At 38.5% G+C, this 13,977-nt stretch overlaps 2 protein-coding genes and 1 long non-coding RNA gene across 3 annotated transcripts in view; 2 read left to right on the forward strand and 1 right to left on the reverse strand.

Moving 5' to 3' along the window:
• LOC133532926 (uncharacterized) overlaps window positions 1-13,977 on the forward strand; it is a 240,197-nt gene that overhangs the window by 89,631 nt on the left and 136,589 nt on the right. The gene's annotated exons all lie outside the window — the stretch shown is intronic.
• The window catches only part of LOC133532924 (scavenger receptor class B member 1), a 196,570-nt gene that overhangs the window by 49,128 nt on the left and 133,465 nt on the right, over window positions 1-13,977 (forward strand). The window lies entirely within an intron of this gene.
• LOC133533045 (uncharacterized protein K02A2.6-like) lies at window positions 1,782-6,238 on the reverse strand. Its single transcript, XM_061871965.1, has one exon. The coding sequence runs from the start codon at window positions 6,086-6,088 to the stop codon at window positions 1,796-1,798; it is 4,293 nt and encodes a 1,430-aa protein (XP_061727949.1). The 5' UTR covers window positions 6,089-6,238; the 3' UTR covers window positions 1,782-1,795.

Here is a 13,977-nt window from a genome sequence, read left to right on the forward strand (position 1 = left end):
TGAGCTCCACAATCCCAAAGTATACAATTCCTCGCCAGTCTGCCTGTGACCACGAGCGTAACGTCACGTTCGAAACGTCAGGCCATATAATAAACGTAAGTTTACGCGATTAAGTCCCGTATTCGTTTTAAAACTATGAACGAAAATCGTGTTGGTTTAAATCAATATATAAGTGTGTATTTATCTATATAGAAGTATGTATATCAAACACTCGAATCACTCAGAATCGAATTCGTGTGTGTGTACTTTTTGTGTGTGTGCGTAGAAGTGTGTATGTGTAGAAGTGTGTAGTATGTGTTTTTTTTTGTAGTTTGCAATAAAGCATATTATTATTTTTTCCTACTCCTCTACTGTTATCTGTCATTTATGCATTCATTAACACGAATATAAGAACATACATAAAAGATTTCAAGAAAAGTCTATATTGTCTATTCCTCATAAAAGCTCTTGTGCTTTTAAAAGCTATAATGTTACTGCGATTAATGGCTACCAACCTAACAAAACCAAAACGAATACAGCTTTAAACTAAGTGCATTGATGCCAACTTACAAAATATTCATTTGGTTGCATAGTAAAAATAATTACGTCATAAGTCAGAAACACGCATGTGACACCCGTAATATAGCAACACCCATAGACTACGAAGACCGCTTAGCGTTGCTTGTTAGTCTCCGTAGGCTACGGTGGCCAAAATTGAGAAAAAACTGTCCAAAAAATTAATTTAGCAAGTAGCAAGTACCAGGGCCTCATGAGTTACGAGGAGGTGTCGCCGACCGGCCGGCCGCGGCCCGGGGCGGGCCGGGCGCGGAACAAGGTATGCTCGCGCGTCTTGGCTATATACTTTTGCTGTAATTTGTTTACCTAAATTAAGATTTATTTTTGTTGACTCGTAGGAAAAATATTGTATGCAACGTTGTATAAGTAGGTCAAAAAATCCTCGTGGCGTATTCCTTTACAATGTTCGCCTACGCCTTCGGCTCCGGCTCACATTGTAACTCACGCCACTCGCCTTTTTTGACCCTTCTTATACAACTGATGCATAAAATACTAGATTATTATTATATCGTCGCCTAGTACCCAAAGTACAAGCCTTGCTTAGTTTGAGGCTAGGTCGGTATGTGTAAGGTTGTCCTCAAATATTTATTTATATAACATATCACCTGCAGTGGCAGCATGGTTCCATTTTTATCACTTATCACTATGCCCGTCACTGTCGCACTTACATACTTGTTACGTGACAGGCATGGTGACAAAAAGAGCCGACCATCTTAACCTTACAGTTGGTCCTTACGCTTTTTACCTCCGTGATATAAAAAGCGGCCAAGTGCGAGTCGGACTCGCCCATGAAGGGTTCCGTACCATTTATGACGTATTAAAAAACTACTTACTAGATCTCGTTCAAACCAATTTTCGGTGGAAGTTTGCATGGTAATGTATATCATTTTTTTTTAGGTTTATCATTCTCTTATTTTAGAAGTTACCGGGGGGGGGGACTCATATTTTACCACTTTGGAAGTGTCTCTCGCGCAAACTATTCAGTTTAGAAAAAAAATATATTAGAAACCTCAATAAGAAGACCTATTAATAGATGTCCCACACGTATGGGTTTGATGAAAAAAGTTTTTTTGAGTTTCAGTTCTAAGTATGGGGAACCCCCTGATAAATACGGGATAGGAGCGAGTAAAACCACAGACGGCCGTTAGCGCACTGGCATATATTTAAACAACTAACAGCGTGTGGACGCAGCCTCACGCACACATATGTAACACTTCCTCCCCCTAGTTACATAACTAACCTAAAAATATTTCTTAAAACTAATATTGGTACGCTTGCGTAATAATCTTTTGGGGACTATTGGCGCATCACTTGCCACGTCTGGCAAATCTGGTCCCTGGCCTTCTGCTTCCGCCTCATGGAATTCATCCTCATCATCTGAGCTTATCCCCTCATTTCTCACTTCAGCCTTTGTCTTACTTCCTTCCTCTACGGGGTCGTCCGATGATGTGGCCATAGTCCGCGCGAGCGATGGACCCGGCAGTGGTCCATGGGTTGGTATCGCCAATGGCGACGGCAGCGGTGTTTGCGGCGGCGGCGGCGGCGTTTGCGGCGGCGGCGGCGGCGTTTGCGGCGGCGGCGGCGGCGGCGTTTGCGGCGGCGGCGGCGTTTGCGGCGGCGGCGGCTTTTGCGGCGGCGGCGGCGTTTGCAGCGGCGGCGGCGATGGCGGCGGCGGCGTTTGTGGCGGCGGCGCAAGAAGTGCAGAGGGTAAGGGTATCTCAGGTAAGTCACAATCTAGTGCGTCACAATAATCCCAATTACTTTGATTACCTTTGTACTTATGCATATGATTTTTATGTTTTTTAATACATACTGAAGAAATAATGTCTTTTATTAAGTATACAACTTTGCCCAGTCTTCTTTCAACCACACCTTTAGACCAAGTGAACTTGTTTTTATTGGTAAATTTTTTGTATAGAACGCATTCACCCGTTGTAAAGGTTTCATTATTCTTCCGATTCAGCTTGTTATTTTGCGAACACTGTTTATTTTTGACAAGATTAGCCAGAGTGACTGATGGGGATGAGGGCGTTGGCGTAACCGGATGCAGTAAATCTAAACGCGATCTTAATTTGCGTCCATATACTAGTTCAGTTGGTGAAGAGCCCGTGGTAGAATGAACGGAGTTCCTATAATTGAACAAGTACTGTAATAGTTTAACCTTACTGTCTCGTACATTACGTCCTGTTAGTAAACTGGATTTGATCCCCTTTTTGATCACTTTGACCATAGTCTCCGCTTGACCATTACTGGCCGGGTGGTAGGCAGGTGACGTCATGTGTCGTATACCGTTTAAGTTACAAAAGGCGGTGAACTCGTGCGAACAAAAGGATGAACCGTTATCACTTACGATGACCGCAGGTAATCCGAACCTCGAAAAAAACTCACACAATTTATCTACGACCGCCATTGATGATGTCGTGTTTCCCATATCATAGACCTCCACCCATTTAGAGTATGCATCCACAACGATTAAATATGTGTGGTTATTTATAGGACCCAGAAAATCAATGTGGAGCCTAAAAAATACCGTGGGGGGTAAGTCCCAATGTGCTAATGGAACTCGCGCCGGAGATGGGCGTAATTGAATGCAAACGTCGCACGAACCTATCATTTTTTCTATTGCTTCGTCTATACCGGGAAACCATAACCTTGAACGTGCCTCCGCTTTAGTCTTGACGATACCTAAGTGAGAGGTATGTAATTCAGACAACACTTTTCCCTGTAATTTTCCCGGTATAACTACTTTATGACCCCTCATAACACACCCGTTCTCTATTGATAATTGTGTACGACATAAAAAAAATGGTTTGATTTTTATATCGTTAACTTTATGAGGCCAGCCAGTCACGGTATACTTAATTACCTGTTGTAGAACAATGTCTTTACTAGTTTCATTACGAAGCTCATTAACAGAAATTGGCATATTACCATCCGTGACAAAACAAATGTATGCAGCTCGATCCCAAACATCGCGCGGGTCGACCCGAGTTGCATCCTCCCCGCTCCCTCGCGGCGGCAAGCAAGCCCGCGATAAGTAGTCCGCGCTGTTATCAGCGCTGCGTACGTATTCTATGACGTAATTATAGCCACTTAGAAACATTGCGTATCTTTGTAATCTATTCGCAGATACTTCGGGAATGCCACGCTCGGGATGAAAAATGCTGGTTAAGGGTTTATGATCTGTGCGTAAAACGAATGGTACCGACCTTCCATACAGATACTGGTGATATCGACGTATACCAAACACGATACTAGTAGCTTCCTTCTGTAACTGCGAGTAACGTTTTTCGGCTGCGTTAAGACTGCGCGAGGCAAAGGAAACCGGTTTTTCGGTGCCATCTGATTCGATCTGTGATAAAATAGCAGATAGACCGGTGGGGGATGCATCAACTGTTAAAATGACCTTCGCGTTAGGGTTGAAATGCGCAAGTACCTGATCCGACGCTAAGACACTTTTAATGTTATTAAACGCGATGTCATGCTCGCTAGACCAATGCCACTTTATACCTTTTTTTAATAGGTCATACAATGGACTCAGGATTGTCGATGCTTCCGGTACAAAATTCCGGTAATAATTTACGAGCCCTAAGAAAGACTGTAACTCGTTAACATTCTTAGGTTTAGGTGCATTTACCATCGCTTCTATTTTGTCCGATGATTTTTTTAACCCGCTTTTATTGATGACATACCCTAAGTATGAAACTTCGTCCTGGAAAAACACGCACTTTTCCCTTTGTAGTGTTAACCCCGCTGATTGCAACCGCTTAAGGACTGCGTGCAACCGGTTCAAGTGCTGCTGCTCATCACTGCCCGTGATGAGCACGTCGTCCAACAAGCACAACACGCCATCCATGCCCGCTAGTAGACTTTCCATAGCACGCTGGAAAATCGCTGGTGCCGAGGACAGACCGAATACTAACCTTGTATATTTATAAAGGCCTCGGTGTGTATTTATACACGTTATATTTTGCGAGGCCTCGTCGAGCATAAACTGATTATATGCCATCGATAAATCAAGTTTAGAAAATTGTTTGCCGCCACACAGTTTGGAAAATAGCTCATTTGCGGTAGGTAGCGGGTATTGCTCAACGACTAGCTGTTTATTTATACTCACAGAGTAATCTGCGCATAGTCTAACGGTTCCGTTTCGTTTTAATACGGGAACAATTGGGGATGCATATTCGGAGTGTTCGACCGGAACGAGAACGCCTAGATCGACTAGCCTGTCTATCTCCCTATCGATCTTATCTCGCAACGCAAACGCGATCGGCCGGGCCTTAATAAAAACCGGTTTTGAGTTTTCCTTCAAAGTTAATTTAATTTTAGTTTTATTGTAACAGCCAAGTTTATCCGAGAAAAGCTGAGGATATTCTTTTTGTAACCTTTTAATTATAGATTCGTCACTACAATAATGCACAGGGGTTAATTGTAAATCAAATGTAGAAATGAAATCTCTTCCCAGCAGTGGGGGGCCCTCATCACAGACTACATATGCGTTTATCGAACGCGTGCTCCCCGCGTATGAAATGGGTAACGGAATCATTCCTATACACCGAATACGTTCTCCAGAATAACCGTGCAGCCTTTTGTTCGTGGATCGTAAAGGAATGTCATTAAAACTTGTATTGTACATATTTTGCGGCAAAACAGTGACGGCACTGCCAGTGTCAATTTCAAATTTAAATTCTTTTTTACGAATAGTGACGGTTTCGACCATAGGCTCTCCGCGAACTGAACGAATAAAATAAATCTTACCGTCGTCGTCATCGCCCTCATCCTCTGGTCTCAAATTAACGTACTTCACTTTACACATTCTACGCAAATGTCCCTTTTCATGACACTTTTTGCACACGAAATTTGTAAAACGACACTCTGCAGGCTTATGATTTGTGTAACCGCAAACCGTACACGGAACCTTCGCGACACCATCGTTTTTCTTCGGGATCTTCGAAATTTTCAACAGCTGATCAGCGCCGCTTTCTGAACTCGATGCCACAGCCCCCGCGCTGGCACACCGAATAGTTTCTGCCAACTGGACTGCCTTAGCCAGCGTCAACTCTTTTAAATTCTGGGCATAAAGCTTTTCCTTCTCCCGGCCCGGCAACATGCCCATCAGGAACCGGTCACGCAGAGCCTCTTCCACATTCGCCAATTCACAGTGTGCAGTCAGACCACGGAGCCTCGCCGCCCATTGCGTGTGAGACTCGCCTACCTGCTGTGATGCGGAGTAGAACTTATGACGCTCCCCGAAGCCCACCCGTGTCGGTGTAAAATGTCCGTCTAAAAGTGCCAAAATATCCTCGAATGGCACGCTTTCCAATTGCTTTGGCAACGCCAAATCCTCAATTAATTTAAACGTGCCTTCGCTGAGTGCGCTTAAAAGAATGGCTTTTCTCTTCTTCCCCGTAGCGTCTGTCGTCCCGTCCAAATCATTAGCCAAAAAAAATTGTTGAATCCTGCCTTTGTAGCTCTTCCAACTTTGGCTAGCGTGATCAAAAATAGTTAAAATACCGAGATTAGCATTTGCCATGTTTTTTTTTTGCGGAACGGGTAGATTGCGCACGCGAGTCGCCACTGATAAATACGGGATAGGAGCGAGTAAAACCACAGACGGCCGTTAGCGCACTGGCATATATTTAAACAACTAACAGCGTGTGGACGCAGCCTCACGCACACATATGTAACACCCCCAATATTGTTTTTTTTTCTTTTTTTGTGTAAAAATCTTAATGCGGTTCATAGAATGCATCTAATTACCAAGTTTGAACAGTATAGCTTTTATAGTTTCGGAAAAAAGTGGCTGTGACATAATCGGACAGACAGACGGACATGACGAATCTATAAAGGTTCCGTTTTTTACCATTTGGCTACGGAACCCTAAAAATCAACAACACTAATTAAATAAATAAATAATAAATAAATATTATAGGACATTATTACACAAATTGACTAAGTCCCACAGTAAGCTCAATAAGGCTTGTGTTGAGGGTACTTAGACAACGATATATATAATATATAAATATTTATAAATACTTAAATACATAGAAAACACCCATGACTCAGGAACAAATATCCATGCTCATCACACGAATAAAAGCCCTTACCAGGATTTGAACCCCGGACCATCAGCTTCGTAGGCAGGGTCACTACCCACTAGGCCAAACCGGTCGTCAAAATAATTATACAAAATAAATAGTCATACAAACTAATTATATACAAACAAGTTTATTTAGCTCGTATGATATTACCCTTGACACACAAGCCCACATATATGTGAAACTATATTTTTTTATTTATATTGATTATTTATAATCCTTTCACATTCTACTATGTGTGAAACATGTCACAGATTCTCACACACAAGACAGAGTATATACGAGTAAGCATCTTTTAGGGTTCCGTACCTTGAAAGGAAAAAACGGAACCCTTATAGGATCACTTTGTTGTCCGTTCGTCTGTCTGTCTGTCAAGACCCTTTTTCTCAGGAACGCGTGGAGGTATCAAGCTGGAATTTATATCAAATACTCAGGTCTACTGTCCCTTGGAACTGTGAGCTGTGAGCAGTGTGTATTATACAGATTCTCGCACAAAATATTCTTCCTCGCGTTGTCCCGGGCATTTTGCTACGGCTCATGGGAGCCTGGGGTCCGCATGACAACTATACGACCATATACATATACGAAAACATACACATATATGAAATGTATATATATTGGTAGTAAATTATAATTGTTGAATTTTCTATTTTGTAATCTGTTATTTATTTTTAATTAATTTATTTATAATGTGCTTTTGACGACTCAATAGTGATTGTAAAATCCTACTTGAATAATAGTACATTACGATACAAGTGCGAAAAATAGGAAATTCGAAACGAGTGGCGATAAATTAAAACACGACCGAAGGGAGTGTTTTAAATCGACACGAGTTGCGAATTACCTATTCGCACATGTATCGTACAACGTTTTACAGTACATATGGCCCTTTAAATGTTCGACACAGTAACATAATATGCTACTTCTCGCACTAGTGCTATAAAGTAGCCCCATATGTACTGTAAATGTCTTTTTTACTTTTATTTTTTATTTTTTATACACCTTTTAAAATAAATCTCTGTCTGTATGTCTGTATGTTCGCGATAAAGTCAAAAACTACTGAACGGATTTTGATGCGGTTTTCACCTATCAGTAGAGTGATTCTTGAGGAAGGTTTAAGTGTATTTGTTAAGGTTTAGTGTAACCCGTGCGGGTCGCTGGTTTAATATAATTTCATTTTGACGCTTGGAGAGACTTTACCTCCAAAGTCGTGATCGAATAATGAGTGGGCCCTGAAACTATTTTTACAGTACATATGGTGCTACTTTACCGCACAAGTGCGCAAATTAGCATATTACGTTACTGTGTCAAACATTTCAAGGGCCATATGTACTGTAAAACGTTGTACGATACAAGTGCGAAAAATAGGAAAGGGAGTGTTTTAAATCGACACGAGTAATGTAATATTTCATCACACTTGTTCGAAAAAGATCTTATTTCATGCAGGGAGTAATGGATTGTGAAAAAAACTATAGCTTTTTTTTAATTGTGTCCCTTATTCACACAAACCAAGTAGCATAAATGAGTTCTACTTTCAAAATTCTGACGTTTAAAATGTAATAGTTTTGTTTATTATTAAAATTCAACTTGTTTAATTTAACTGCCGTCAAGAAATTACAAAATGGCGGACGAATGTTTGATATGTCCCCCCGTATTTAATTTCGCTTAAAATTTGGTTTTTTCTTCGCAAGTGTGAAAAATGGCAGTTTTTTTAAGTGAGTCGCAGCTCAGTCAACTTTGGGAACCACAGATAAATAATAAATAAATAAATAAATATTATAGGACATTATTACACAAATTGACTAAGTCCCACAGTAAGCTCAATAAGGCTTGTGTTGAGGGTACTTTAAACAACGATATATATAATATATAAATATGTATAAATACTTAAATACATAGAAAACATCCATGACTCAGGAACAAATATCCATGCTCATCACACGAATAAATGCCCTTACCAGGATTTGAACCCGGGACCATCAGCTTCGTAGGCAGGGTTACCCACTACGCCAAACCGGTCGTCGAATCTATCTATCCCTACAGATCTAAACAGTTAAGTACAATCGGCCCTAAGAAGGGTATAGGGTTATACATAATATTGTAATACCGTTACCTATTGACTTATTGTCTGTCTTACAATACTCTTGCCCTTGACACAGAAAATGGTCACTCAGAGATGAAATAAACAAATACTTTCACCTTTGGTTCACACCTTTCTTTCTGATGGCACAGAAACGACTAAAGTGGCAAAAAAAAGAAGGTTGTCTGGAAGAGATAGATAGATAGATAAATCATTTATTTGGCAGCTGCAAAAACACATAATATAAAGTTTAAATCATCATAAAGAACACAAATTATTAAAGGAACAAAATAAAAATGGCACAAATGAAAATTGAGACAACAAAATAGGAATTATTAATAAACAATGAAATAAAATAAAAGTTCCTACCTACATACTGTGTGCGTTGCAGCAGGACAAAAGGGTCACGGCTCAGTGATACTCTTCACTCTTTCGAGTAAAGTGTATCACTGAGCCTGCCGGAACCCAGGTCACAGCAGATGTATAAAATGAGGGTATGTGTGTGTTACATGTTTTAATTAATAAATACATATATATATACACATATAATACTGAGATAATAGATAAGTCGGCAAGGGTGTGAACAGTGTGTAGGCCCCCTAGTCTTCGAGGTCGCTTTTTAGCGATAAGACCGCCTGTTGTCTGCCTCTACATTTAATCAATTGTTTATTTTTCTTGTATCTTTTTACTGAGGTGTGCCAATAAAGAGTATTCTATCTATCTATCTATAAGTAGGTACTAGATTTTGTCCGCAACTTCGTCTGCATGGAACTCAGTAACTTAGTACCTATTCATACAAACGTAATCCTCATTTTCCTAGCTGGATGTTAACATTATTGAAAATATTTTGACATAATTTGTTGTATATTGACCACAGCTATGCCCTTACGATTATTTTTTTTCGAATTTTTAATTATTGTAGGAATAAGGAGCATTTTTTATGAAAACTGTTTTTCGCTCCTAATTTTTATAATAATCAAAAAATCGAAAAATTATGTGAAATATTTTCCATAATGTCAATATTCTGAGAGGAAAATGGGGACTAAGTATGTATAGAGAAATAGCCGTCCCCTTTCCTCTTAACAACTTCAGAATGTTAACCGCAAATAGTTCTTTAATTACCTGAATTAAGAATAGCGGTAGTAATGTAAGTTAGATGTGATAGTTTTAATTGGCCCTAATAATGGTTTCTACTATTATGTACTAATAACTTAATTAGTACAGTTATTAATACGATAATAACTGATTTTAAAGGTTAACATAAAATTTATTACAGTTCATTAGAAACCAATAGGGAATAGGGACCGTGCGCGTTGTAGGGTCTGCCATCTTGTGGCCTGAATTGGAACCATAAACATGCACATGTACACGTCACGTGTTTTCTTGTGCATAGTAGGTTCTGCCATCTTGTGGGCTACATCGGAACAAAAAACATCACATTTACGCCTCGCGCCAAAAATCTGACGGCTCCTGTGTTGCCTCCTACAGTTCATGCACGCTCCCTATTACGCGAAATTCTGCGTAGAGGGCGCCACTACCACAATCCATCACAATCTGAGGGTCTACCGCGAAACAAGAAAATCGTAATTTCATTACGTAACCTCTCTATCACTCTTGCATATTCGAAAGACGGAGAGGCAGATAACTTAATTTCGATTTTCGCGTTTCCAGGTAGGCTCTTTGTAAACAAACCGCCTTGATGCATCAATGTCATATTTTATTATCTGTGAAAACTTGTCAAAAACAGTTTAAGGTACAGTATGTATAAGTTACTCTATGGTTTATGAAAGGTGCTTGTGCTGCACTCTGGCGGGAGAACATTGCAGTAATACTCCCTATTTACCATAATTTATTTTGTAATCTCGCACTTTTTAAGGAAAACCATGATCGAATAGAAACTGTCGTCAGATATACTAACATTACAGACATCTATAAGTAGTTATTCTAGTTCTACCATTTTGAACATTTTCCAAAAAACGAACCTACAAAACATTAAATATAATAAACACCCCTATAATGGAACAGGCACCAGTAATGGAATGGTAAAGATAAATCATGTAAAATAAGTATTTATCATCTGTTTTTAAACACAGGCAACATTTTACCATAAACAAGAACCATAGAGCTGCTTAAGTTTGATGTTTCATTGATTTTTCTTTATTTTAAAATTAATGGCGCAATACATCCCATAACTGGAGCAAAAAAACATAGTTTTTATTTGGTAATAATATTGAAACCACTTGCAGTATCTTTCATTAAATACATTCAAAACATAAATAACGAATAGAACTTTCAACTTTTAACGCATAAAGTGGTAGAAATTTTACAGGTGTCGAGAAAATATCAAAATACTCTAAAATTTCTCTTAAATGTCCCATGACTGGTGCCGTTAACATACGAGTATAACAACTGAATCTGTTCACGAAACTTCACAAGAATCTGTTGAGAATTGCGACCTGTAGACGAGAATATCCGGACATAGGTACGAAAGGAATTTGCCCGAGGCAAAACAGACACCTTCGCTGACGCTTAGGTCAAATATTTTTCATAACATTAAGTGACCTTAATTAAGTTATGTATTTATTATGTAAATTATACGAATAAGAAACGCAACTCGTATCACCTTGTTATAATGATTTAATGGATTATAATTTTATTTTGAAATGTACGCTTATGCTTACCTCTATAAGAAATACCTATCTTCTGATTTAATGTACATATCCATTTAAATATAGTAAACACACCTATAATGGAACAGGCACCAGTAATGGGATTATATAGACAAATCCTGTAAAACAAGTATTTAGTGTTTTTAAGTATTTATTTAGTTTTTAATCGCTGGCAACATTTTACCATAAACAAGAGCCAAAGAGCTGCTTAAGTTTAATTTTTCATTGATATTTGTTAGTATTAAAATGAATGGCGTCATACAGCCCATGACTGGAGCAAAAAACCACAGTTTTAATTGGTTAATAATATTGAAACCAATTGCAGTAGCTTTCATTAAATACATATAAACCAAAGGACGAATTGGACATTCAACTTTTAAAGCGTAAAGCGGTAGAAATTTTACAGGTGTCGGTGAAATATCAAAAATACTCCAAATTTTATACCTAGTTTGTTTTTTTAACATTAGAAAAAAGATAAACAATCTTAACATGTCTTTTTAATGAAAAAACGCTTTTAAAAAATCAGTAACTATTACTTATGAATGCAAAAAAAATGTAAATGATCCAATCTGATTTATAATTTTTAAATATTTGCCGTACTTATTTTTCAAAGGTGTTTTTCAATAAGTTTTTGGCAAAAATTTAATTTTTGGTACAAGCCTTTATCGCTGACTGTACTTTTTTCCACAGGCAACTAATACTCATCGAGCAAATTCTAAAAACCCCAAACACAATTAGGTTGCGTTGTTTTATCACAGAGTTCCTATGTCCACCTCTGGTCTCCATCATCAGATCAGCTCGATGGTACCATAATATTGCATTTTCACCCGACTTACATATGTATGCAAATTTTCAGCTCAATCGGAAACCGGGAAGTGGATCAAATTTTACTTGCAAGATTTGATTACAAACAGACAACGGTCAGGTGAAAGTAAATAAAAGCTTGTAAAAAAAGACACGTCAAAATCGCTTACCTTCGTTCTTATGCTTTAAAACTATAGTCTGTCAAGCAAAGTATGTCAGTAGCTATGTACAGCAAAGTGAAGTAGGGCAACATTAAAAAAGCACTATTGCCAATATTGCGCTAAGAAAAGCAGCAATGTACATCGAACCAAAACATATAATTTTCATAACCTAAAATTTTACAAATATTTACGATCAACGAGCGTGATTGTATATTGTAGGCACCTTGACTTTGCTTAAGTTCATGCAAAAGCTTATTTTATATATTGGTATTTAAGGTAAAAGTACATCTGTGGAATGTGGATAGTGAATGACAGCCATCATGTTTGTTTACATTCTGAATCGTTGCTATTTCAAGATAAATTTCTGCTATCACCATTAAGGTAGAAGTACTAGTGCTCGACGCTGCACTGGTCACCGACATGGGCACTTTATGTCATAGAAATATAGGTTAAATTTGAACAACGAAGATTTTTCTGTATTCGAACTTAATCCTTGTTACTTTGACATAAAGTGCCCATGTCGAGTACTAGTGCAGCGTCGAGCACTAGTACTTCTACCTTAATGGTGATTCAGAATGTAAACAAACATGATGGCTGTCATTCACTATCCACATTCCACAGATGACACGCGATTTTGGAATTATTCGAAAACTGTGTTGCTAACCAGCGATGTTTCAAATTTGCCGCCTTTTGCTACTGACAAGATTTGCTTGACCAAGTATAGATTAGCGGAATTTTCTGACGTATATTAAAGTTGCCGTATATCTACTACGTCCTTAATAATAATATTCTTAATATTATAGGACATTATTACACAAATTGACTAAGTCCCACAGTAAGCTCAATAAGGCTTGTATTGAGGGTACTTAGACAACGATATATATAATATATAAATATGTATAAATACTTAAATACATAGAAAACACCCATGACTCAGGAACAAATATCAATGCTCATCACACGAATAAATGTCCTTACCAGGATTTGAACCCGGGACCATCAGCTTCGTAGGCAGAGTCACTACCCACTAGGCCAAACCGGTCGTCCTACATCTCAGCTCACACTCGGTTGCATTCAGGAAATCGGTTTGTGTGTCTCTGTGTCAGCGTCTCGTTATATAACAGCGGGACTAGTTTTTGCGGCAACAGTTGTGACATTTCCAATGACAGATGCTTACACTTTCACTTTAATATTGTTTATGGAAATATAAGTTACAGGAAAAACGAAACAATCGGCCAAGAGCATGTCGGGCCTTAGCCCCTTAGGGTAGTTACGATTCTGTCACAGAACAGGCCAAATGGGGGCTATTAATTAGTAAGTATTATGCGCGTCAAGCGTTTTGTATTGTTGTACGTTTTTTTTACAATTTTTTTTCAATAACTCAAAAATGGCCGGACCGTTCATATTCGCTATAGCTTTAATTGAAAAAGCTTTTGTTTCGCGATTTTTTCATATTTTTTGGACTTATGGTTTAAAAATTATAGGTTTTTCTCTTTCGGAGCGACTATTTCCGAAACTATTATCTTTATCAAAAAATAATATCTTTATTAAATAATTTTTGGAGACCCTTACTCGTTTTAAAAGACGTATCCAACGACACGACGGTAAAA

The sequence above is a fragment of the Cydia pomonella genome, chromosome 28, assembly GCF_033807575.1.
Source record: "Cydia pomonella isolate Wapato2018A chromosome 28, ilCydPomo1, whole genome shotgun sequence".
Lineage (NCBI taxonomy): Eukaryota > Metazoa > Arthropoda > Insecta > Lepidoptera > Tortricidae > Cydia > Cydia pomonella.

Bases quoted from the DNA above. Each gene is read 5' to 3' on its own strand.
- LOC133533045 (XM_061871965.1), bottom strand. From the start codon at position 6,088: ATGGCAAATGCTAATCTCGGTATTTTAACTATTTTTGATCACGCTAGC.